A 26,842-nucleotide genomic window follows, 5' to 3' on the forward strand; every position below is an offset into this window, starting at 1 on the left:
AATTTGTAGGAATATACTGACCCACAGGTCCAAGTATTTTCATTATCAGACCTTTTTCTTTAAATTTAATAATCTGATCTAATAAAAAGTTTTCTTTAAAGATTTTAAGCAATACTTTTCAATTCTATCTTCTCTATATTACAAATTTTAGCGTTGCTATTTGTTTTACTTGGAAAGAGAGGAAGAAATTAATATTGAAGTTTTCATTATCAACTTACATCTTTAAAGTTTATTAGTTACCGATATTGCGCTAATGTACCATTACTCAATAATATACACATCCTACACATGAATTAATTAATACCTTAAGTACACAAAAAGAAACATATGTAATAAGGATGTAAAATACACTTTTTAATGCATTTTTCCCTTACTTAAAAAGTAATAAAAACCTATTGAATTTTATTTATTGAACAATTTTCTTTTTCTGTTCAAACAATGTAAATATTTATATCACAATTTTAGCTTGGCAAAGAAAACTATGACTTCTTTCCCTTGGACCGAGCTCTCTCCCTTGCTTCTATGGGCAAAGATGCTACCGAGACAAAACTAGACGATCTGTTGGGTCAAGTCACGAGTATCGTGGAGAAACAAAGAGTGGAGGTAGGTTGCTAGATTTTGAAAATTGAACACTGGAAAATTACACCACATAAAATTAGGCACTGGAAAATGTCTCACTGGATAATTGCACACAAGACCATTACACATTAGAACATTGCAATCAAAAAAAATTACACAAAGAAAATTACCCATTAGAAAATAATACAATGTAAAGATTCCGAGTATCCACTGACCTGACAAGATCTCGAATGAAGAGCTGTGTTAAAGAAGAAAGCAGCAGCCCATTGAAGAGGCGCAGGAGATGGATAGGTCACACTCTTCGCAAGCCTGCATCAAGCATAACAAGGCAAGCCCTCATCTTGAACCCCTGAAGGGAAAGAGGAAGAGAGGACGACTCAGGAATACATGGCGCTGCGATTTGCCAAACAAGTGAGAAAGACGTGGGGACAGTTGGAGAGACTCGCCCAGAACCGAGGATGATGGTTTGGTGGCCTATGCCCCAGACGAGACCACAGCCAGAGATGATGAAAAAATCAGAGATTATTCGATTAGTTTTGACTTGGGTATCTTCGAATGAATAAAATTTAACAAATAAAAAATATGGAAACAAGTATGTGTTTAATAAACTTACTGACATTTTCTGCATTGAATGTGTGGCTGATAGGCCAAAACCGCTTGGCTACGGCTGAGACACCTAAACATGGGGCTCAAGTTCTAATTCCGACTCGAGCAGAGTTGAGTTTGCTAAACCCCTAAGGGCAGCATGGAAACCTTCTCCCTGATACCACCTCCTCCCCTCCCCCTTCTGGTCCACAAAAGAGATCAGAGCATGCTGTATGAAAGACACGCTTTATAAAAGAATGTTTTTTTTTAAAAAAAAAAGGAAAACTAAATGTAAAGTACATGAAGTATTATTTCCCTTTCGCAAAGCGTTGTTGTTTTTTTTTAACTTTGCAGGAGCTTGAGAAAAAGAGGCGCGAGGAACGTCTGAAGCAGAAACAGTGGGAGCAGAAGTACAGGCTTGGATCCTTCAGGCGCAGAGCGAGACTCCCCGGCCCGCCGGACACTGATACCAACATCATGATGACCTCAATGTCTCTGGCCCCTGACGACCCAAGGATGATGCAGCTCAGCCCGCTTCCCGCTCTTTCCCGGGCACACAGACGTCAGAGCTTTGGAGACTACAGTGGACAGAGAGCTTCAATAGGTGACTCTTTTTTTCCCCTTCAGTTCTATCTGTTGTTTTTAAAGCATGGTTATGGGGTGCGAGCTCTGATTCACATCTCACGTTAACTAAATGGGATGTAATTTATGGTTGTATAAAAGTGTTGTGTGCGCATGTATGTATTGACTGATGCAGTAATAGGCCTACATGTAGTTATTTTTAGAAAGGTTGGATTGCATGAGCATTACATAAAAGAGCTGACGAAAGACGAGACAGACGTGAAGACTGAATGTTGATAACATGTAGATTTGAATGAGTTGAGAGATATGTGCGAAACTCTTTAACTGGTTATCTTTTCTTTTCTATTTCGTGTATTCTTCTACACTGATATTAAAAGCCTTCAGATACTTGTTAATAAAAATTCTGTTTATTTTGATTTGAAGATTTTATTGTAATTTTTGTGTGAGTTAATATTTTATATATATATATAATTGTAGTCAAACTGAATTTCCATTTATTTGGATCAATAAAATTATCTTATCTTATCTTATATATTTCTTCTTCGTCTTGCTTGTTCTTATTTTTATGTTGGAACGTTCAGATGACTAGATGAATATATGAGATAAACTGCGCAGTGGTTTCCAAATCAGGGAGCTCTTCATATAGTTTTTTTTTTCTATCGGGGTGTTTTGGAGCGCTCTAACTCTAAACCCGGGTAGATGAAACTCGTTAGCTAGGGATAGCAGTTCATCTAGGAGAGAAAACTCCGAAAATAAACACCTGCTGCCTTGCAGATGATCTTGGATGATCAAAGGCTATGGGAGCACACCTAGAAAGAAAAGCAGGCTGAAGTCGGAGTCAATGGACCTCCTCACGCATAATATATTAACATACAGGCTCAACTATGTTGGAGGTATACATTTGATAAGATACCTAGAGTTACTCTTAGACACTTATCAAGACTACCTCATTTCCGACACCAGAATCAATGTGTTGAGATGTTGCTTCAGATAGCAAATCCAAACAGCACAACATATATTTTATAGATGCTCAAGGTTGTTTTTTTTTTCTTTTGCATACAACTTTATTTTACCGAGCTTCTTATAAATTTGAAATTATTGCCCTTTTAAAGTTTAGTTTTAGTATTTTTCGTTTTCACAGTATACCCACTAAAACCTCAATAACATTTTTTTTCTAAAGGGGAGATAACCGCCAGACTCAGTGGAGAAGGAGGAGTGCGGCGCCCCAGCATCACTGATGGCCGAATGGACCAACCAGGTACCAGAACTAGCCTCAACGATCACTCCGGACGTCTGAGTTACCTGGACGGGAGGAGGCCCAGTATAGGAGAACACGCAGGTACATTCCGCCCACAAATTTTAAACCAATATGCAGTTCTCATCATTTCTAGTCATAAATACAATATTTGTGCTTGTTGATCACAGTTGTAAATGAATAATATAATTATTAACCCCTAATACACGCACCTTAAATAAAACATAAAAACTTCTTTTATAAATGAATAGCGCAAATTCTGAGGTTACCTTCCACATAAAAAAATTAGTAATAGGTGGGAAAACTAAGAAGAAATAAGTAAAATATAAAATAATATTAGTTACAGTAACATCAAAGCTTATCTACGGGAAAGAACTCCATACTTACAACTATTTTGATATGTGGGAATACAATTAAAAAAACAAACAGGCAAAATATTTTTTAAATCCTATTAAAAGAAACAACAAAGCTTATCTATGGGAAAGAACTCCACACTTACAACTAAAAAAAAATCTCATTAATGTAGATTTTATTTCCCTTATTAAACATCAAAGAAAATAATTAACTACCAATAATTAATTGATTAATGTTGAACGGGTGTGGGAGAAATGTTCAATTATGTAAGGCTAAGGGTATGAAACCCTAGACATTTAGCCCTACCTATGAATACTGAAGGATTAATTGCCTTTAAAGTTAATCAATTGACTAATTCGTTAATTTATTAATTAATTGATTCATGTCTTGTCTGTACTAATGAATAACTGTGCAAAAGTTCAACTTCATCCGAAAATGGGTGTGGGAGAAATAGCGTGTTCAATTTCTTTTACCAGACTGATAGACTGAGTTGATTTAACTCTTTCTCTCCGTAATTATTTTCCTCATTCTGATAGTAATATTCATTTTGCTCATTTGTATTTCACTATCCTGTTCTGATTAAACTTCAATAACTTTTTGTTTGTTATTAGAAAATGTTATACTTGGTATCAAATTATAGGAGAATGCATGCTCTTTTTACACAATACAAATTAAAGTTTATAAGGGAAAAATCAGTTTAGTTTATTGGGGTCAAATCAACGATGGCATCGTCGATTAGGAGAGAAAGAGTTAAGCTTTGTAAAACGAGCACTTGTAATTATACCACAATTCCAATAAGGATCAACCAAGAAATTATATTTTTAGGTAAAACTCATATTAGACTAAGCATTTAATGTTATATTCTCACTTCTTTTGTTTTGCAAGGTTTCGGGCCCTACAGACAGCCTAGTACACAGAGATACGACCGATTGGAAAGACAGAGGACCTTTAGAAGTATGAGTCCAGTCAGATTCGACGCTGAGCCACCATCCTCGAGCCGCTACCTAAGGGGCCACCACAGCCCCTCTCGTTACGACGTGGACGACCCTTACGTCAGAAGCCTGAGCCCAGTCCGTTACGACCAAGGGATTCGCAGCCCAGCTAGATCCCGCCATGGGAGCGACCCCGACATTGTTGGCATCATAACCGTGGGCTCTTCCCGGAGGGAGATCCCGACTCGTGACCTTTCTAGCATGCTGAGCCCGCGTTACCCTGACAGCAGGCAGGCAAGTCCGCGGGGAGCCATGGCCTTCTTCCCAGATTCCGAGTCTATCCACAGCTTCAGGGGCGACGTGGGACCCCTTGATAGGTCTTCAGAGGAGTACCCCGTGGAGTCTCTGGATGGACCCATGTTTGCTCCTCATCCGGACTTCCCTACGAGAGAAAGGGAAATGGATTCTGAAAGTATTCACAGCGCCGACTATGGAAGATATGAAAGGCCCTAAATATGCAGCTAGTCCAAACAGCAAACAATTAATTGAATCAAAAGTGCTTCCCCCTTCAAGTTTAGATTGAGTATGAGTAGATTGTTTCTGTTACTTAGTCAAATTTACAGTGCACCGAAGACTATCACATGACATGATTGGACATAATGAATTAAAAATTCTGAAATAGTCCTAATAAGTTTCTCAGACAGCAGTACGTAATTTCGTCCATCTAGCAACAGAATGAGAAAAGAAAAACGCAAGTCTAATGCATGATAAAAGAAAAACGTTGTGCTTCAAGTATAGATTGAAATATTGGGCCTATTCTATTGTACCTATTTTTACCTAGCATTCTAAACTAATACAAAGTCCACTATTAATATAGACCTAGAGTCCAGTGTCTAACCGAAGACCTACATGAATTATATGTTGTAGGCCTGTCAATGTATTTAGATCTTTCTGTGAATTTATTCACCTGTGATTGAAAATTCAATGCAATTTTTGTGTGATATATTTTTGTATTTATTTCATTTCTATATCCAATTCATTTCAGTACTGTAGTTAAGGTGATGTTTTCACATCAATTCTGCTACCAATGTACATTTTAATACTATGTTTGATACAAAAAATTACCAGGTGTAAAATATTTTTAGTAATGTGTGCTTCTCGAAGTATACATCTTTAGATCTATTTTACAGTTAAAGTTAAGCATATGGATAAGGAGAGGACATTGAAAGTGAAATTGCATTATTGTGGGTGATACATTATAAATCAAGCTATTCCTATACAATAAAAAGTAGGCTGTAATTGTCTTTGATTTTCGTATCTAACGCTCCTTAAAAGATACAAGTATATATTAATTATTATATATTTTATACATTCAAATGATTGGAATTTTTCTTGATATATAATTTAAGTTAATTGAGTGTATGCCATATACATATTGATATTTTAATATACTATAATTATACAGTGATTTGCACATATGTATTACACCTAATATGTTGGCTCCCTTTGTGTCTCATTCATTTCCTATGGGAATAGAAAACTAGAACTTGGACACAGTGTGAAAATTTGGTGTCAGAAGTGCAACAATTGTATGTCGTTCTCTTTCAAGTATTCAAACCAGTAGTGATGCTGAATAAGAAAGCCACTCTTTTAAAATCTTGATTCGTGATAGCCTCGTCGTCAAATTGTTTATATAGAAGTGTCTGTTTATACCTATATATCTATATGGCTCATTCTGTCTCGGATGATAATGGATGCGCCAAGATGAGTCACTGGCTTTGGTTTCGTCTTGAGACAGGGCAGAATCTGGAGTGACTGATCAAGCTAATTCTGGAGCGGCAGAGTTTGTCACAGTTCGTGCATGTATATGCATCTGTCCTAGGGCTAGCTGACAGGGTAGCTTTCTTTTTCTTTCTCTTGACTGATGCAGCTTCGTTTCTTTTGCACTCGGAGAAGTTCGTACCAGCACATACAGTCTGTCTCCATGCTGTCCGGTCTTGGGCTATCTCGTCCCACATACTTTAGAGGTTAATTTCGGTTCTGGTGCAATAGTAGTATTTTTGTGGTTACACTATATTACATATAAAAAGTGTATTTTATGAAGAGCCTGTAGATTGTAGGTTTCTAATTTAAATTCCTTGTTCTACGATACTTACCTCTCAATGTAAGATAAACTACAATAGTCTTCTCTACTCATTGGTTGCATCATTTATTAGTGCAATCTTCCAGTTTTGTTACATCAGTGTTTCAGTGTGACTGACTGATTGAAGACACTAAGATTATTGCTCCCTGTATATGTTTTTAAATAAGCTAAGTTATTGTTCTTAGGTTTGTATTGTTTTTGTGTGGTTTTATAAACTTGTTTTAAAGGTGTTAGCCTTAATGCGTTCATTTCTACTGCATACGTATTTAATTGGATCACGATCTGTAGCGATGCAATACTGTACATATTGCTTATATAATTCATACATATTGCTGCACTTTTAATGTTGACCTTGTGCATTTACGTAAACTAAATTTTTATTAATAGATAACGATAGTTAAGTTTTTTAGTTGCTGATTTAAGGAAGAGGCTTTGGACGTCGCTGATTGCCGATATTTTGGAGACTGCGTGCCGCCCTATGGGACAAACGCGCTAGCGGATATAGGTTTAAGTCTTAGAGATTGAATTTAATAGTTATTTTTACAAAGCTTATATCAACTCACTCTGTCTGTCTCGTAAAAAGTTTGAATACTCAATTTCTACCACACCCATTCTCGGATCAAGTTGAAACTTTTCACAATTATTCGTTGGCGAAGACAGTATATGAATCTTTTTTTAAGTAACCAACTAGTCAACTAATTTCTGGTAATAAATAATGTTTTTAATGCCAGCAAGTGAAATTAATCCTTCAGCACTCACATATATTGCTAAATATGTAGGGTTTCTTCCCCTTGGATAATTGTACACGTTATTTCTCTCACACCTATTCTCGGATCTTGTAGTAACTTTTAATGATTATTTATTTTATCTACCAAAACATGAATCAATTAAAAAATTAACCAATTAGTCAATTAATTGTTGGTATTTTTTTTTTAATTTGTAAGTCGTAAGCGTGGATTTCTTTCTCGTAGATATTTTTTTTTTTACTTTTTATATTTCGCTTTACATTGTTTCCCGTGGGCTGAAAATTTATGATGGAAACGAGTTATATTTTTTTTTATCACTTTTTTACATTGGCATAGGAGAAGAGGGGCCCAAGTAGTTTATTGTTAATAAATATTCCAATGATGTTAATTTATTTTCCTGAAAGGTATATGAGTATATGACATCTTTAATGTATACTGTAATGGAAACGCACTGTAAAATACATATATATATATATATATATATATATATATATATTATACGTCTACTTTAAGGACCTACTAGGTTGTCAGGATTTAAGTTGCTAGTTGAGTATTAAGAATATACTATCAAATTGTCAATGTTTCGGATCATATTATTCACTCGCGATGTAAAGAATTGATGAATTGAATGTTACCTTTTTAATTATGTTTGACTTGGATTTTTTTAAACATATCTGTTCTATTTATGCTAGAAACGAATGTGTATAATTATATATGTATATCCAGGCAAATATGTTTTTATTTTACTATTTATATGTTACTGCCCGTATTTCTTACTTCTCCGGTAACATATGTATTATGTCCTCCATTTTTTCTTATATAACACTCGTTGCATTTACTTACCAAGTTCATGTTTGCGGAAAAGTTTGTAGATTGTGTAGAGTTGTTAATTGTGTTCACACTATTGTATCTATAATGTTTTCCTGGTCTTGTGGGTGTGTGCTTCGAACCCTGCCCACCGTCATCCACTGACGTCAGCCACTGACGTCAACCACTGACGTCCTGTTGGAAGGGGTTAAGGCCTTTGTTTCTGAAGTCTGGATACTTGCTGTTAAAGTAATGGATTGGATTGGATGGATGGTGATTCTGGGTATTGACGACCCCCTTTCAGCATGTACCATATGAAATGGTGGATTAGTAAGAGCTTGGAATACCATGAAGCCTGTTTGAGGTTTCATTTGAATTTTACAAAAAGTAATTGATGCTGTATTTTATACCCATTCCAATTTTATTGTCACGCACACCTGCAAATATACTCACTCATCCAGAGGCGTAGCTAGGGTAGGGGGAGGAAGGGGGAGAATTTGAAAATCCCCCGGGGCCCCCAAATGAGTATTTTTTACATTAAATATTAAGCAAAATGGCAAAAATGAAGGGAACCCAAGGAGATCAAGCCCCCAAATGATGGCAAATTCCTAGCTACTCCACTGCACTCATCCACGACAAGCCCAGTGGGGTATTGAGAGGGGTTAAATATAAAATACAATTTGGGTTCCCCAAGTTGTCGAAATGTATGTCTTCAATGTGTCGTCATATAAATGTGTGTGTGTGTGTGTGTGTGTGTAGGTCAATATTTTGCACAATGTTATTTGCATATTTTTTCTAGTAGCGTCATGGAAACATGTGCAGCCTTTGATTTCCCATCAGTAAATACATTTTTTGAGTAACTTATGAATTAGGAAAGACAACTTAACGACGGAACAAAACATCACTAGAACCTACGATATTGAAGTGTGAGAACCGCTGACTCGAACGAGTATTGAATTGGCGTAAATTCTTAACTTTTGTCCTTAAACATTAGCTCTAGACTCAACCCTTAGCTCTAAAATTTGTCCTAGAATATAGGCCCCTATGTCTTGCGTTCACAAATCAAAGCTCTGGGCTAACCATCGTGTCGCTGTGGGTTAAGACTTGACAGAATGTATCGCCGCCACCCCTGCGTGAGGTTTGGATTAGGGAGTAATAATCTTCATTTCTGAAGAAATACATGAAACACTTAAATATTGTAAAATTTGAGCCTGGATTTCTTAATATTACTGTATTGTATGCATTTAACCCTTCAATATGCATACTTAGCCTATATGTATCTAGAGTACTGACTTCAGTGTCTGCTAAATGTGTTGCGACCACTCTGATATATTATTTACAAACCCTATACCCCAAATAATGCCCACAGGGCAGAACTTAAACACTTTGTACATTCTTTTTTATTTATTTTCTCTCCTATTAACATTTCATTATTCATTTGTGTTCAATATTTTTTGTCTTGTCTATTTTTACCAGCATTCTATCTCATGTAATTCAGTACATTATGATGTTTGAAAACATTTTTTTTTTCTAGCCCAGGGTGTTCAATGGAATAATTTACACAATAAAGATTTTTAAATATAAGAAACTGGATCTTGTCTGTAATTCTAAAACGTCTGCTTTCATAAATAACTCAGAGTAATCTACTCTTTGTTTACTTTTAACTACTGCAAAAGATAGTGAAGAGAAAATGATATGGAAGATTGGGACAGATACATAAACGAAGTAAGGTGAAGGACGCTTTATTGGAAGGTCACTGTTGTAAAATAAATTTTAAATTAAAAAAAAAATCCTTCGTGCTACAAGCCTATGGGCTGAGAAAAAGTTCTTTTCGCTGAAAAATACACAAAAGAAAAAATAGTCGATAATGTTTATGTGTGAATGTGATAGAGGCGAATGGACCTCATTCACCAATCGTAAACAAACAACATTTAGCCACGTGATTCTATATATATCTTCAATAGAAATTATGTTATCCTTAAGGGCTGTCACGTGATATGTATTTTTCATTGTTTTATCAACATTATGACGCGGCTAAATGTGTTTATTTACGACTGGTGAATGAGGTCCAATGTGTATTCCATAATGTGCAAAATGCCCCTGTACAACACAAACTCACTTGGAAACTTTGTTAACCTAATTTCTTTTTTAAGAGTGTAGTAGAGAGTGATAAGATAGAAGTAAAGAATGATGGGATGAAGTAGAGAGTGATAAGTAAAGAGTGATGTGATGAAGTAGAGAGTGATGAGATGAAGTAGAGAAAGATGAGTCGATGAAATATGAAAGCTTTATTAAGGCATCCTTCAACACTAAAACACAAAAGTTTAGTACAACTAGTCAAGAGATTTGCTTTGTTAAATCACATTTTAATGCAATAATCAAAATGTCTGTACAAGAGTTAACAGAGTCAGGCAAGCAGCTCCAGACTTTGTCATCACAGGTTGCTCCATGGGTTTTACTGTTTTAAAAAAAGTGAACATTCAAACAGGAGTTCATACACAAGTCCTCACCACTACATTCATACTATGAACAATCTACACAAACTGTACAGGTTCCCAGGCTGCTATGTATAACACAATAAACATGCCCAACACTAAATGGCTATACATTGGTATGTTCCACTGACATTCCTAAAGCATGAACAAAATCTAGCTAAGAGTTTCAACTGAGCTTCTCTCAGACAGGATAGGTGGTGACTTTTGAAAAGGGGGAGGGGGGGGGGGGGGGAAAGACAGGTTGTCACATCGTTTCCAAGGAAACAGCTAACACCATGATGTTCATTACTAGACCAGTTTGTAAAGTAGTAAACAAACAAAATACTTTTTCAAAACTGTACCTAAATGATGCTTAGAATCCCATATATATATATATATATACAATCTTTCCAACCCTGCAACATACTTTTTATGACAAAAAAACAACAACATCCACTTCCTATCCTAAAAACCTAATTCAACAGTCCACACTTGAACAATATAATCATTTTTTATATGTGCTTTCGTAACTTTATACACACACTAAATCTCATTAAATGGGCACAATGAGCATAGGTTTATACATCACAATATTCGATTTCCCTCTAGAGACCATGTGACATAAAATCCAATTAGTTGTTTCTAAAACATAAGTAATGAACCTTGTGGTTGAAAGGATGTCTTAGGTTTGTTTTTCAGTATACAAAGGCTAGCATGTAAGGTACAAGTACTATATAAACACTATAAATACTATAGATAAACACAATATATTTTTTTTAAAAATCAGGGTTCATAACTCAGTAATGTTAGATTACTTTCCCCTCCCCCACCCCAAAAAAAAAAAAATTATCACCCTTAAAACTATAAAACAAAAAATAATTTTATTTAGTTTTTATTTTTAAAAAAAAACAACTTTAAAACAAAGACAGATGAATGAGAAATCCAGTTAAAGGGCCAAGGTCTAAAAGTACCTTTTGTTTTGTGTGCTTTGACCTACAGATCTGTCAGAACAGTTCAAATAATGATTAGAAAATAATTACAAAATGAGTCTGCTGGTGTGCAGATTGGGTGTTTGCTGTAAAATACAAATCAAATCGAATCAACAATCCAAATGTTGCAGTATTTCAACAAGATCTTGAAACTGAACCAAACAAAAGTACTTCAAGAACTCAACCTCTAAATTTCTCCAAACAAAAACCCAGAACAAACTAGATGGTCAATCAGATCAAGAGACAATCATACGTCCCACACAAATTCTGAACAAAAATTTTAATTAAATTTAATCGAGGAAAAAATTCATCAGTAATAAGTAAAAACAACACACACACACCCACATACATACACAGACTAATGAATAAGAGTATTTTGAAAGGTAGAAATGAAATAATTTCAATACTAAGAAAATATTGTCTGTAAAAATAATCTATTCTACACATCTACTCAAGAGCGTCTCCCTGCTCCAAAAGCACCAGAAAAATAATACTATAATAAACATACATGTCAGCCTTTATCATATACACTATGCACTCATTAGCTTGAATGACTAGCTTGGAATAGAATAAGGCAGACCAATTTAAAAAAATAACAACATTGCAATCAGCTGGCTAAAGAAATGTTATGAAAATTTCATGAAACCAAAATTATTTTTTTCATTTTAAATTGCTACATTCTATAATGGATTTAATTTTCTGTTCAATTTATGTTTTAGTGTAGTGAAAGACACAACGTCTTACTCTGACGCCTTGTTTACTAGTTCAAAAGTTTAAGCAACAAACCACTGAACTAGTCCTGGGCATCACGTCTTCCCTGAGCTCTCAGCCAGAATCAATCTTCTGACTTTGATTTGGTGTTTCACACTAGGAAGTCAATTTCAAATTCACAGTTAGTGTCTATGCCCTTGGCTGATTTTAGTGGAGAGAAAGTTTCACTTTTTTCATATTTTTCGATTTTCAGCAAATTACAAAAAAAAAATTTACAAAATAATGACACATAGAAATAGTTAATTAAACCGCAGTGTGACATAACACTTTGGATCAACTGACATTTTAAGGCTCTATAACAAAAATGATATCCTTCTAACTTCCTGTCTTTGCAATGGCTTGCATACTCTTATAAATAGCTAAAAAAAAAGGAAGCATTTCCTACATGTTATGTCATTAGGTAACTTTGACTTCACCGATGCTCACCCTAACAGCAAGTGTTGCCAACATCCAAACAAAACAGAATTTGAAAGTCAACAAAAGTTTTATGTGCTCTATCCTTTTTATAAGGGTACGCAGGTAGGCTCATTTATATACACTGGACCAATGTAGACTGTAGTATTTCATTGACTTAAAACCAAATGTAAATGATGGACACATGGGGCAACAGGATTAGATAGAGATGTATATACTGCACCTAAACAAAAATTTTAACATTTTATTTAGAGACATTTTTTTTCAAGAATGCCTGAATATACCATTTAAAAAAGGAAGGCGCAGTGGCTGAGTGGTAAAGCGCTTTGGCTCCTGAACAGGGGGTCCCAGGTTCAAATCCTGGTAACAATAGGGTTTTGTAATTCCTAGATCTTTAGGGTACCTCTGAGTCCATCCAGCTCTAATGTGTACTTGAAAAGAAAAGGCGGTTATTCGTTGTGCTGGCCATATGAGATCCTCATTAACCGTGGGCCACAGAAACAGATGACCATTACATCATCTGTCCAATAGATTGCAAGGTCTGAAAGGGGAACTTACTTTTATACCATTTAAAAAAAAAAAGATTTCAGTTGCTGTTTCAGGATGATTTTATCTCAGAAATGTACTGTGACTTCATTCCTTTTCATTAAAGCTCATAAAAATCTTTTATTGTTACCAAGGAAAAGCTAAATATTTAACTAGTTGACCACAACCATTTTATGATTGCGTGACGCTGATTAAAAATAGCTGTTTATAAATAAACAAAAATAGAGTTTGCTGACACTGATTAAAAATAGCTGTTTATAAATAAACAAAAATAGAGTTTTACACATTTTTTTTTCTCAACATTATTTAAATTTGCGATCAATATTAGGACACTGAACAACAATTTCTAGAATAGAAGAAATGTTCTGGTTGCCTATAAAAAATCATTAAAGTTCTACTTTAATTGAAATCAAAATATTTTGCAACTCAAAATGTTCTCCAATACTTTATCCCTGACTTCAAGGCAACACTAGAAAGTTGAAACATTTTTCAACATCATCTGGAAGCACCTTCACATTGAAGCAATTAGAAAAGTAAAAAAAAAATTCTGTAAGAAACCAAATTCTTATTCTTTTTAAAGTAAGACAAAGAAAAAAAATGTTTTTAAGAAATCAAAAAGTATTGATAACATGTAAAAATGTACAATAGCTCCTCCAGATGATTCCTACTTCACAACCATGGACATACAACTTTGATAATTGAACTTCAGAGTGCTATACATAGATTGATAGGTACACTTATATTTCATACTTACAAAGATGTAGCGGCTATAAGTTATTTCTCTCTTTCACTTGTATTTAACTTAGAATGTAGCAGACACACACACACACAAATGCTTTTCAATACTATTTACATCATCTATGTAAAACAAAATGTATTAATGTGTGAGCTTGAAACATGACCCAACCATACATCCATAGAAACAAAGACACAAAACAGCACTGTACCAGACAGACATTGGCAAGGGGTTGCTTACTCCAGCGGGATCTCTGGAGCGCTAAGCAGTTCTGTCCAGGCCGATTTATCTTTGCGCATGAACAGTGTGATGCCTGCCTTGTAGGACGCAGGGATGCTGACATGGGAGGTCACCTGCAGGCGATATCCAGGGACACTTGGCATGTTGAACTCTCTCAGCACATTCACCACTTGACCTAAATGTTAAGAACCAATAAACAATTAATAAAGACAAATGGAAGAAATGACACATTATAGAACTAGTCAATGAATATATATATATTATATATGATGAATAGGAGACATTCCAAAAGAATAATGTGTGACTAACAACATACTTATTATTTATTTTTTTTTACAAAAATATGGAGATCCTAAGACAAATATGAATCAAAATCTAAGTTTTGACTTTGGTTGGAATAACCATGCAACATAATAGCAGCACTAGAATTAACAACCATTCAGATTTTTAAAAAATATTTGTAAGTTCCATAGTGTTAAGGGCTCCATTTTTTTTTTAATCTCAAAGATATTTTAAGAAGTTAACCAGGTCTCTTGTCACAGCATGAAGTTTGCAAGTCAGAGAACTGTGGTTTATCCCCTGATTAGAGCTGGTCTTAGGTTTCTACACTCTTTCACCACTCTCAGCTATTATAATTTAATGTTTGCTATGTTGTAATATGTTAATTTTGCCATCATTCAGCAATGATCTTCACAATTTAATTATAATGGTTAACGACGATATCATGTAGCCAGCACAACGGCCAACCCCCTTTACACAATCCTAAAATAAAAAATCCCAGTTTTCACCAGAATTTGAACCTGGTACCAAGTTTGGAAGCCAAGGGCTTTACCACTTAGCCACAGCGCCTCCTTTAAAAAAATAAAAAACTAATTGCTATTTATGTAAAATGTGACCAATGGAACACTTTGAAAACTTATCTACAACTACAAAGGATTAAATATTTAAGATTCAATGACTGACCTAAAACATTCCTAGTTCTCCATCTGGGGTCCGGATGGTTTAGCAGCTGACCCAGGTCAGTGGTCTCTCTAAATCTGGAGATAATATCTTGTCGCCTGACCATCAGAACTGAATCACTTGTCAACTGCCTCATGGCTGATCTCTCAGAGACAATCTCCAATGGGTTAGTCAGATACAAGCCTAAGGAAACAATGTAGTGACAACAGATATAAGCTGTAGATCTTAGTTAACCAGGGTATAAAATTAAAATAAATAAAGATCAAACAAGTGAAGCATTATTGAAAGAAAAGATTATCTACATTGACAACTATAACATATATTTTTGCATCACTAGTTTATCCAGTATCCCATACTTCTAAAAACAATTATGGAATTTCTTTGTTGTTTAAGCCAATGGCCTGTATATGCACAAGATTTATTGAATGTGGTCACACTGAAAATTCAAGGCATTAATTTGCACATGGAAAATGCTTGTTTTTTTTTAAATATAAAACATAAAAAAATGTAAAGATATTCTGATACTCAGCTGATATTATTGCTGCTATCACACCCTTGCTATACAAGATTTATAACAGAAACATGTGTGTGTTCTTAGTTGAGCCTATTACCTTGGTGACTGACGCCATAGACCATCTGGTGGTGCCACGAATCAGGAACCTGCCCCCACAAGGAATGTGGGCCTTGTTGGAGATTAAGGGTTGCCATGGGGATAGCTCCTAAACAGAAGATAACAACAAATGAAGATAAAGAAAAGCTGTAACAAGAACAAAAACAAAGTCTTTTTTAAATTTTAGTCAGTGAAGCCAATAAATATTACATTAAAGCTTTGATGACATGAATGTGAAAAATTTAATAGTTATCTATTTTTTTCTAAAACCAAAAAATATTACATTCCAAACCTAGCCCCAGAACTGATGACACATCACTTCAACATCTACAGGGTAAGGGGATAGGGTTAAAAGAAGTAAAAGGCTTGTAAGATAATATGCCCTCATTAATTAGCAAAAAGAAATGAAAGCAAACAAACCTCTTTTCATCCAGTAAGCAAGCCACTGTAGAAGCTTGATCTTGCGAGGAGGCCAGAAATGAAAGAACCTTCCACCAACTGCTCCATTGCTCAGTTTCTCTACCCCTGACATCAGTTCCTCTGCAGTGGTGCCTAGCACAGAACAGCATTTAACATTATACAAAATGTAATTACATAAATGAAAATGTATGTTATGGTATAAAATTGTACACAATTTTGTCAAGTGAGATGGTTACAATGCTGCTTTAAAAGGAAAGATGAAAAACTTCAATTATAGAATGGTTAAAAGAAGGTTATTCTCACAAGCATCCATTTAGAATCTTTAGACATTATCTTTAACATTATACAAAATGTAATTACATAAATGAAAATGTATGTTATGGTATAAAATTTGACACAATTTTGTCAAGTGAGATGGTTAAAATGCTGCTTTCACAGGAAAGATAAAACTTCAATTATAGAATGGTTAAAAGAAAGGTTGGCCTCAGAGCATCCATTTTGAATTTTTAGATCACACATGTACATGTATGAAAAAGTTGTTCAAATTATTATTTAAAAGGAACAACACAAACATGAAAGTAAAGGAAATGATGTACTAACCAGCTTTAGCCCTTGAGAACAAGTATTCTGGAACACATGCATCTTCTTTCCTCAGACTTGTTTGTATCACTTTACATACAGCTGACTTCTCACAGCTGAACTTCAGAGCTTTCTAGAATATAATATTTTTGAAAAAGTTATTCTTCAGCTGATATTTAAAAAAAAAAACAATATAAAGAATATGCAATGTGTACCTTAGCAATTAGATCTGACCAGAAAAGAACCAGCCATTTAGAATTTTAAAAAACACAACTATTAGTTTTTATTTTTATTAACCTAAAATACAAAATAATTTTTGGATAAAAAAAGAAACCATATTTACAGTATCTGTTTTTTTTTTTTATAAATAAGATAAAATTGTATTTCATCAATATGAAAATGTAATATATATAATTTAAAAAAAAAATGCAGTTTGAACAGTCAACAAGGACATTTTAAAATTGGACATTAACCTACACCCAAGAGTTAGGAAATAATGTAGGTTGGTTTTCCAATGCAGATTATCCCAAACACAAATCACATTACTGCCAAGGATACTAGCAATAACAGTAACCAGAAATAAATTCACCAGACTATTTTCTTGAGTAGTACCAAAAAAAAACAAAAAGTTGTAACTGGATTTTCTGAGGAAATATTTTATGACTATCCAAATTTGTTTTTACATCAAATGTATTACTTACTCTACACTTACCAAAACATTCAGAACTGCAGTTTGTCCGCAGGCAGACACAGCTATCTGTTTAAACTGCATCACGTAAGCCTCATACTCATTCCAGATCATGACCCGATCTACTTTCAACCTCTCTGTTTTAGAATTGCTTCCCCCTGGCATAGTGCCTTGCTTGCTGTCTTCACCACATGGTACCAACGGCTGTAAATAGGATCAGATCCAAAATGATTTATATCATTTTACAGACAAATTTTCTACTGCCACAATGTAAATAATAATACCCATTACTGGCTTCAATTCAAATAGATATATACTACACTCATGGCTTTAAAATGTCAAACATTTTTTTCATTAGTTAGAATTTTGTCAAAGCAGACAGGAAATATTAGAAAAAAAAATGGGATCAGGGACTTTCTAAGCAGTAATGAACAAAATGTGGGATATGTGACATCGTAGCAAAAACTGCTTGGCTATCAAGATGGCTGGAGTTTGAATCCCGACTCAAACTGAGTTGCATTTTCTGAGCACCTACCAGAGCCCTCTCCCAGGTCCCCCCCCCCCCCCTTGAGTCCACAAATGAGATTTGACCATAGTACACTAAGCATGCTGTTGCAATAAAAAGAAAATGAGTAAAAGATATCATCCACATGCCATGATCAATAATCAAGAAGGATTTTCTTCCTTATCCCTAAAAGATAAATAAAAAAAAAATTTAAAAAAAATTCACAAATTTTGAAGTAAATGATTATGTTAACAGGGAAACATCGACTAGACAAGAGCTAGAATTCCACACCATGTTCTATGAATCCCCAAAAATGTGTTCCTTTGTACATGCAACTTGACTACATTATCGTATTACCTGTCTCTGAACATCCTGGCCATCTTTATCAAAAAATCTCATGTAACTGTCTGTGGTGCTCACTGTTTTGATTAATTCATAAAACTCTTTGCTGGGCTGAAACAATAACATTGCAGGAAATGTTTTTAAAATTCTTGAAATCCAAGTTAATTGTATATATAGGGGAGAATATTTTATAAATATATATAAAGCAATACAGTATATATATATTACAACCAAGATACAGGTTGGTTTACAATTGTCTGCTGTAACTTTTTTTTGGCTGATCTTCTTTTCATATTTTTATATAAAATATAATGACATATAATATGACATTAAAATTAACACAAAAAGAACTATTGAACAAATTCATATAATTCAATTCAGCCAAAGTCAATGATAATTTCTTTTATTCCATACAAAGATATAATTTTTTAAATTAAGGTATTAACAATTAGTAATCATTTATTGGTGTACAAGCATCCCCACCCCCCAAAAAAACAACAGCTTACCATTCCATTGCTTAAAGGGTTCTGATCTAGAGCATAGTGATACTGATGGTCATCACACCTGCACACACACAAAAAAAAAGTTTTAAAAAAAATGAAACTACATACAACTTTAACAAAACAAAACACTAACATCTTGAGAAGAGGAATTCATACAAATGAAATTGTGCAGTTTTTTAAGCTGTATTTTTTTTTTCATGTAAACTGAAAGAGAAAGAAACCTGACACCCTCTGAAATGATACGTTTGATCTCAGCTGATTAAATTTTCCAGTCGTAGTGAAAGAAATACTTACATGTAGCCTGTATTGCTTCCCAGTCTACCAGAGGTGGCCAACTGACCGCTGATGTCATGGTAGAGGTCATCATCCTCATCCACTCCGCCAGCGCAGAGCCCAGCTCCCATGTGATGCACTGGCTCAATCTCCTCCTCCATGGGCAGTAAGACCATGTCAACATTGTCATTGTTATCATGGCTACAAGAAATGAACAGTATAGCATTATACATGGGTAGCCTACATACACTTGGGTTTTATCAAAGTAAACAACTAATATAGGAGATGGTATTAATGTCAATAAGAAGGACTTTTACATGACGGGAGCGGGGAAGAGAGACCCACAAAGTGCCAACTCAGATAATACATTGTCTTTTAGAGATGACAATGTTTGAGTTCACAAATACATGTATTAAACAGTATTGCACAAAATAAAGAGTACATTTTAAATGTCAATGTCAATCACTGCAATCAAAAGGTATTCTAAATGAACTGGTTTTAATGAAACAGTAAGGAATACTTTCACTTAAAAAGACATTTCTTGGTAAATAACAACTCAATTTCACCATAAACAATTCAATTTTTTTTTTTAATATAACAATCTTAAACTGCAAAGTTGCTAAAATCCACATTTTAGAAATCTCTTTCTATATTATACATATTAAATATATATATACATTATATGGAATATTAAAAGAAAATTTACTTTAATGGATCCTCAGAGCCACCACTGTCACTACTCTTCTCTGTTTTTCTTCCATCACTCTAGTATCACAATAATACAATTGAATTACAATCATACATTTAAAAAAAAAGTATATTTTGTAAACTAGATAAATGTTTTTTTTTTAACCTTTTTGTGACATTTTAAATCATTTAAATGATCAGTTGTTAATTTGTTTGTTTTATGTTATTAAATAGCAGCTCAGCCAATATCTGAGAAATGCAGGAACATAGTATGTGAGTATTAAGTAAAGTTCCCCTCTCAGACCATGCAGTCTATAGTAGGGCAGTTGATATAAAGGCCACCTGTTTCTGTGGCCTGCGATTAAGGAGGGTGTCTTGTGGCCAGCATAATGACCAACCACCTTTACTTTTTCCCAACTATTGTTGGGTGGACTCAAAGGCTCACTAAAGATCCAGAAATTAAAAATATCCCAGTCATCAGAAGCTTTTGAAAATGGGACCCCCCTGATTTAGAAGCCATAGCCATATATATGCTTTACCGCTTGGCCACCGCACCTCCAGTGTGTGTATAAATGGTAAATCAGAGATCATATATGATTCTGACAAGAGGGCATGTAATAAATATAAATGTAAGTATGCTTTCATCATGTGATCAACAGTTGGTGGGAGGAAGGGAGAGGGTATGGACAGTATACTAAACAGCAGTGTTTCTACTATCTTCAACAAAGACATATTTAGAAATCTTCAAATATTGATGTTTTGTTTTTTTTCAATTTGAAGATGAAATCTTAAAGAAAATGTTTAATAGGCAATCTATATAGATCAACAAGACTTCAGGAAATTAAAAATACAACTAATTCTTAAATCAAATCTAATTCATCAACGAAAATCAGACTTTGATTAAATACTTACACCTTCGAGATCACAACAAGATGCTGAGTGAGATTCACCTTCATCAGCTTTATCTTCATTAGAAAATTTCACAAACACTTTCTGCAACCTATTGCTTTCATCATTAATAAAGTTAGCGCCTGGGCTGTCTCTGTCAGTAAAACCATTAGCAACAGTGACATGACTGTGATGACTATGATGAAAGCAGGCATTCAAATCATTTACAGGTGAAACAAAGTACCCCATAGGCTGAGAGCAGCAGGCACCCACATCTGATGAGAATGAGCTGGAGTAGAAATCATGAGTGGACGTAGGATTGTCTCTGTGGCCGCCAACAGGGGCACCGGCATAGAACATGTTGGAATGGAAGCGCTGAAGGGTGGCAGGCGGGGCAATCTCGCTTTCCGCCCCATGGTGACATGAGCTGCAATGTGTCTCTGGCGTACTGCGAGGGCGCTCAACATGAAGCTGTGATGCCGCGGCCCCATCCAAGCACCCGACAGAAGAATTATAACACACTTGAGGAACAGAATTATGTACAATGTTTTTGATAGGTGACCCGGAAGGTGATCGCTCATCATTCTCACTTTCACTACTAGTGCTACTATTGTATGAATGGGCTGACAGTTTCTTAGATCTGACTTCTTCTTTGTAAATATCTTTGGCTTTGTTTTTAAACTGACTAGATGTATAAGACCCGCACTCGGTGCTTTCTTTGCTAATACTAAGCATTTCTACCCTCTTGGGTATTTCACATTCACAGGAAGACAAGTCATTTGAGTTGAAGTCTTGGTGCAGCTTGTGACTACGACAAGTCATTCCCCCAGGAGAATCTATCTCGCTGTCACTGCTGGACGAGTGGCTGTCCATTTCATCAGAACTAGACAACAGATGCTTCTGAGCAGGTAGGTCAGTGTCAATGAAGTCTCCAGTGTCCTCCGGAGATTCAGAGTTAGAGGGAAGAGCAGTCGCACCATTGACAGTATTTTTTTTGGACTCAGTACTTTTGCTAGCATCATACAAACTACTCAAGCCAGACTTGTTGTGGGACAAGAAGTGAGAATTTTCTAATGTCTGAGAATGCTTTGGATCATACACATAGGAACAGTTTTCAAACTCTGAGTCTTCATCAGAAACACTCTGATAAGGGCTGACAGCTTTCGCTTCTTTATCCAGATCATCCTCTTCAAAGTCCTCTACATCACCAGCATAGCAAGAAAACTCCTGGCGCTGGAACATTTTATCCAAATCACAAATTGCACCCTCATCAATCAAATTTTTATCAAAAGGCAAGATGCTTGACCCTGGGGGATTAGCAGCTTGCTGAAACACATTTCGGCTCTCACCCCCAACAGCACCTAACAGGCTATCTGAATCAGAATTAAGATGGGGAGATTCCATTTCATTATCAGCCAAGGGATTACGTAAATCATTTTCTCTGTAGCATGTAGACTCTATTGCACTGTTTTGTAGGTCATTAAAAGTATTAGATTTTGTTGATGCATTCCCGGCTGTGCTGTCTGTTTCCTGAAACTGGTCAAAATATTCAACATTATCCTTCTTGGGTTCACTGTCTCCACCTTCTGAAATATTTGAGGAATTGTTTTGGTTCTTTTTTCTTTTATAACTCTTTTTCTTGCCATTCTGGAATGGGCTGGACTTTGGTCTTGCTCCCTGACCATAATCATTCCTGAAGCCCCTATTTTGTCCGTTTAGCATTTCATCAAAATGTCCGTTATCACCATGGAAATGAAAGCTATTGCGTCTAGGCTCAACAAAACCTGTGGTAGATTGGTCCAAAAAATGGGAATGGGGAAGAGAGAAGTGACTGGGGTAGCGCAAAGGTCTAAAGTAGTTATTTTCACCTCCAAATGGCCTGTGCTGCATAAACATTTGTTGCCCTGGGTAATGATGCCTGACACCATTCTGTTGGCTGATATAGTTAGGACTGCTGTACCATGGCCTATAAAGAAGTTCACCAGATGAGTTCAAGCCATAGGGAAAAAGTCCAGATTGTGGTAAGGGAATGTCCCCAAAGGACACACCATTTCTATAGTCAGGTTCATAGCTAAGAGGCCTTCTTCTTGACATATGGCATGCCTTGTCGTTTTTGGTACCTTGCTTATTTCTGCCTGGTGATTCTGACTGTGGAAATATAAGGATAAGATTTAATTATAATCTTTATGAACTGCTTCTTTATCAATAAAGAAAAGCTGCATCATTTTTTTCTAAGCTTTAAAATCCAATTCTTTCTTTTGAAAAAGAAAGATAATGTGTTTGATTTTTTTTTAAGGTTCAACAATTCAAGAAATACTATTTATTTCTAAAAATGAAAGTTCTGTAGTATCAAATATTTTTTTTGGGATAAAGTAAAATGGAACATTGCACAAAAATGTTAATGCTCAGTTGAACTGATTGCATTACAAAGATATTTTATATAATTACATATGGACATGTATATCATCAATATCTTCCTTCTGAGGTAAAAGCTTTCTAATTTATAGCTTCAGATTTTCCCCAATAATTAATGAAATAAAGAATAGTAGTTTAAAAAGTGGTTATTACTGTTTATTTTTTCTTTTACTGTTTTGGCTTTAAATTGATCCCAGCTAATCAGACCATATTGAAACATGATCATTCTGATCTTAGTAACAGGCTGATCAATACAATTACCAAAAAAAGCCTACAATGACCAATAAGAATGTGTATTCTGCGTATGTGTTTATTTTGTCTAGATTTATAAATTTACAATGCTTATAAGTAGATCTATAGAAAATCTGATAGCTATTTAATTTTTTAGATATTTAAACTAGAGGATGGAGCGGGTTGCCTGAATCAGCCAGGAAAGCTTTTGACAGCAAAGTTTAATAGTTTCAGAGCATAGCGAAACGTTACTCCTAGAGAGTAACTTCCCTATCTCTGACAAGTGTGGCGGTAATCTCAGAGAATAACTTCACTAGCCATGACTAATGCAGCTGTGCAAAGTTTCAGATTGATCCAAGAATGGGTGTTTGAGAAATAATGTGTAGAAACTTTTTAACCAGACAGACAAACAGAGAGAGTGAGATGATATTCATGTATACACACTGGTCTGCTGTCCAACTTTTAGTGTTCTACTCAAGTTCAAGCTTGTTTACTTTTGGGCAAAGAGGGAGGGGGTGGATGAAAGTGTTACATTTGTTTTCTAGGTCTAGGGTTGGTTAACCGAATGCTAAGAACTTAATTGTAAGTGTAGTCCGTGTAGATCAAGAAATCTAGATCTTATATGGCAGACTATATAGGCCAATGCTTCGGTACCTTCTATCAAAGGTTTAATTATGGGTTTTAGTTGAAACTATTAAAAAAATGGATCTCTAGATTCTCTTGTTATTAACAAATTATAGAACTAATGAATAAATTAAAACCACTAAATATTGACTTAAAACCCCTCAGATTTTCACCATAAACTAACAGAAACTAAGCATGGTGCCTGATGTAAACACAACCCTCACGTGACTCAGAAGAAATCTGGAACAACCTCATTTTACTGCATAAAATCAGATTTTTCAAAATTCTTTTTGTGTCTTAGTTAAAAGTCATATCTTTTAGTCCGAAGATCAGTGAGGAATGCAGTATTTCCCATGGCTGCGCAGCTCCAACTGTGACCTACATATTTTTCAACACCCAGGGGTCCCATGGCAAACATTAACTATTGTCCGCAGGTGGTCGATTTAGATTTTCCCTTCGCCGTCTGAGTGTCTTCGGCAGCATACTCAACTGGTTGTGTATACTGCTGCCTTTGTGAGTGACCTGTTGTCTCGTTCTGAGGCCGCATGCAACCAGGTGCTCTCTTCTATGTCAGCCTTTAGAAGGCAAATTAGCACCTAAGCTGGTTTTTGAAGCGTGTCTCAGTAACATCCTTAATATAGATCTATAATTAGTCTATATGCCCCATATGGCTGTAGTCACACTGTAGTGCCTTCATAACATTTAATATATAAGTAAATAAATATTTTTAAATTTTATCACTAATCGCCATCTATTGTTATTAAGACTAGTCTAGATTAAGTCTAAGACTGATGTCACTGATGATGTGAGACTGAGTGAAAAGTAGAGTCAAGAACTCTACTAGAGTCGTAGAGTGACTTACACTTACTAAGAGTAAGTAAGACTAAGGTCTAAGAGTAAGACTGACTTTGTTACTAATCTCTAAGTCTAAGACTAAGAGTCAGTTATTTATTCAACTTTTCAAGACTAATCATAAATCAAGAGACAGAGGACATAGTCACAGAGTAAAACTTAGCCTTACTAAAAGATTTAGTAAGTCCTAAGACTAAGTCACTAACTTTTTGTCACTAAGACTAACACTAAGAGTAAGACGTCTAAGACTAAAACTAAGACTAATATAAGTAAGAGTAAGAGGTCCAAGCTGTCCAAGGCAAGAAGAGGTGAAGACAGAAGAGTCACTAGACACTAAGTTAAGAGTAAGACTAACTTATGACTAAGAGTACTAGATAGATCTAGATTCTAGATCTAGATCTATAGTAGCTTCTTATATTAGGCACAGCTCATCAAATTCTCCTTTTAGAAACACGTCGCCTTTTTTGTTTATAATTAATTTGTTTTTATGTTTGGAGCTAAAAACGACGTTTCGGGACAGTGCATGTCCAATTTTAGATAAGTACCTGTATTTTTGTTCCGCTTTTCCAAAGCAGATGGCAGTTTTTTAGATTCTCGGTAACCAAGTATGTAAAGCTATTGTTTAAACCTCCCCCGGCAATTCATACCCATATAAGGGATGAAGGCTATATTATGAGCCTGTTTGATCGTAGGCTGGTGGATCTATCAAAATAAGCTTCCAAACATCTTTATAAAGACATTCCAATCACATTCATACTGTTAGCTGTTAAATAAAATTATAAAAGGAGGTGTTTCAATGAATAATAATGAATTAAACACATTCTCCTATAGTGCACAAGGCAAAATCGTAATAAGAAATATTATTGGGATTAATAAATCTATGATTTTTTTCAATAAATAAATGTGACCTAGATCGAGATATCTAGAATATATAATTTATGAATGAAAGAAAAAGTGCGGGCTGCTAATTTGAAGCCAGAGACCATGCCCACTGCAGGTGATCACGCCAGGCGAGCGCTGGTGGTGAGGAGAGGTATACACTAAGCGTGTAGTGTCACAACCTATCATACAGGCAGTGGAGGGAAGGGGGAGAGAGTCATGAAAAGAATTATAAGCATCTATGGGAGGGAGGGGATGTAACAAAACGAACATATAAATTATAAAAAGAAGAGGGTCCTTGGATGGGAATTAAAAGAAAGAGACAGAGAATACATGTAGCCTAGTTGAAAATATCATGTTTGTTAAATTATAATAAATAATTAATTTATAGATCTATAATTATATAGATTTATTTCTGTTTCTACACATAGATTATATAGGTAGGCATATATATATATATATATATATATATATATATAGAGAGAGAGAGAGAGAGGCAATATACTATAAATACATATTGCAGAAGTGAATCTACTTCTTTGAATACAATCTTAGAAATAATTTTTAATTAACACAGATATAATTTATTAGCAATAACATATTGGTGTTTCTTAACGGTGCTCGATGTGTGCTGAAGGAGAAAGCACAAAAACTGCGTTTATTATAAATTATAGGAGCATGAAGTGACCTGATTTATTTTAAAATAAAATCTTGACTATGAGTGGTAATTCAAAGAAACACAGCTATTTTTATAGTCCTTTAGTTGCAGAATAAGAATCTGCTTTCAGTTTTTTTGTAAGTTAAACCGTCACCAAATAAAAAAATAAAAATTTGACCTAGTTCCCGAATACAGTGTGCCTAATATAAGAATCTACTATAGATGAGTAGATCTATTCTATTACTAAGACTAATAAACTAAGCTTAGACTTTTTTAGATCTCTTACCGATCTCTAATACTCAAAATATAAAGACACTTATAAGATCTAACTCAATTTCTTGAGTACCTGTTTTCTCATCATCTTTAAAAGCATTCAAAGCCATTCGCCAAGTTTAATATCTATAGAACTCTAGGTCTAAATTTTACTAAAATAAGCCGTATAACCACCATGTTTTTCTTTTAGATCTATCCCATGATTCCTTACTATATAAATGTAGGATGTGTTTTCATTTTAAACAATAAAGGAACAATTTTATCATTTTATTTTAGTGTCTCTCGAAAGGGGAAAATTAGTT

The 26,842-nt window shown here is 34.9% G+C and overlaps 2 protein-coding genes across 9 annotated transcripts in view; one reads left to right on the forward strand and one right to left on the reverse strand.

Annotated features, from left to right (window-relative positions):
• LOC106060158 (inositol 1,4,5-trisphosphate receptor type 1-like) overlaps window positions 1-9,564 on the forward strand; it is a 204,698-nt gene extending 195,134 nt beyond the window's left edge. For all 8 annotated transcript variants that reach the window (XM_056035575.1, XM_056035572.1, XM_056035573.1 and 5 more), the window contains 4 exons: window positions 466-603; window positions 1,519-1,768; window positions 2,927-3,085; window positions 4,241-9,564. In XM_056035575.1, coding sequence (XP_055891550.1) covers window positions 466-603; window positions 1,519-1,768; window positions 2,927-3,085; window positions 4,241-4,800 — 1,107 coding nt within the window. In that variant the 3' untranslated portion in view covers window positions 4,801-9,564. The remainder of the gene's footprint in view (window positions 1-465; window positions 604-1,518; window positions 1,769-2,926; window positions 3,086-4,240) is intronic.
• Window positions 9,565-10,328: 764 nt separating this feature from the next.
• Window positions 10,329-26,738, reverse strand: LOC106070341 (uncharacterized). The gene is made up of 12 exons (XM_013230222.2): window positions 26,614-26,738; window positions 20,633-22,756; window positions 19,740-19,798; window positions 19,055-19,234; window positions 18,764-18,821; window positions 18,273-18,368; window positions 17,435-17,614; window positions 16,744-16,855; window positions 16,144-16,275; window positions 15,725-15,832; window positions 15,117-15,296; window positions 10,329-14,328 (listed from the first exon to the last, which is right to left on the reverse strand). The coding sequence occupies exons 1-12, from the start codon at window positions 26,638-26,640 to the stop codon at window positions 14,150-14,152; spliced, it is 3,435 nt and encodes a 1,144-aa protein (XP_013085676.2). The 5' UTR covers window positions 26,641-26,738; the 3' UTR covers window positions 10,329-14,149.
• Window positions 26,739-26,842: the final 104 nt, after the last annotated feature.

The sequence above is a fragment of the Biomphalaria glabrata genome, chromosome 7 (genome assembly GCF_947242115.1).
Source record: "Biomphalaria glabrata chromosome 7, xgBioGlab47.1, whole genome shotgun sequence".
In the NCBI taxonomy this organism is placed as follows: Eukaryota; Metazoa; Mollusca; class Gastropoda; family Planorbidae; genus Biomphalaria; species Biomphalaria glabrata.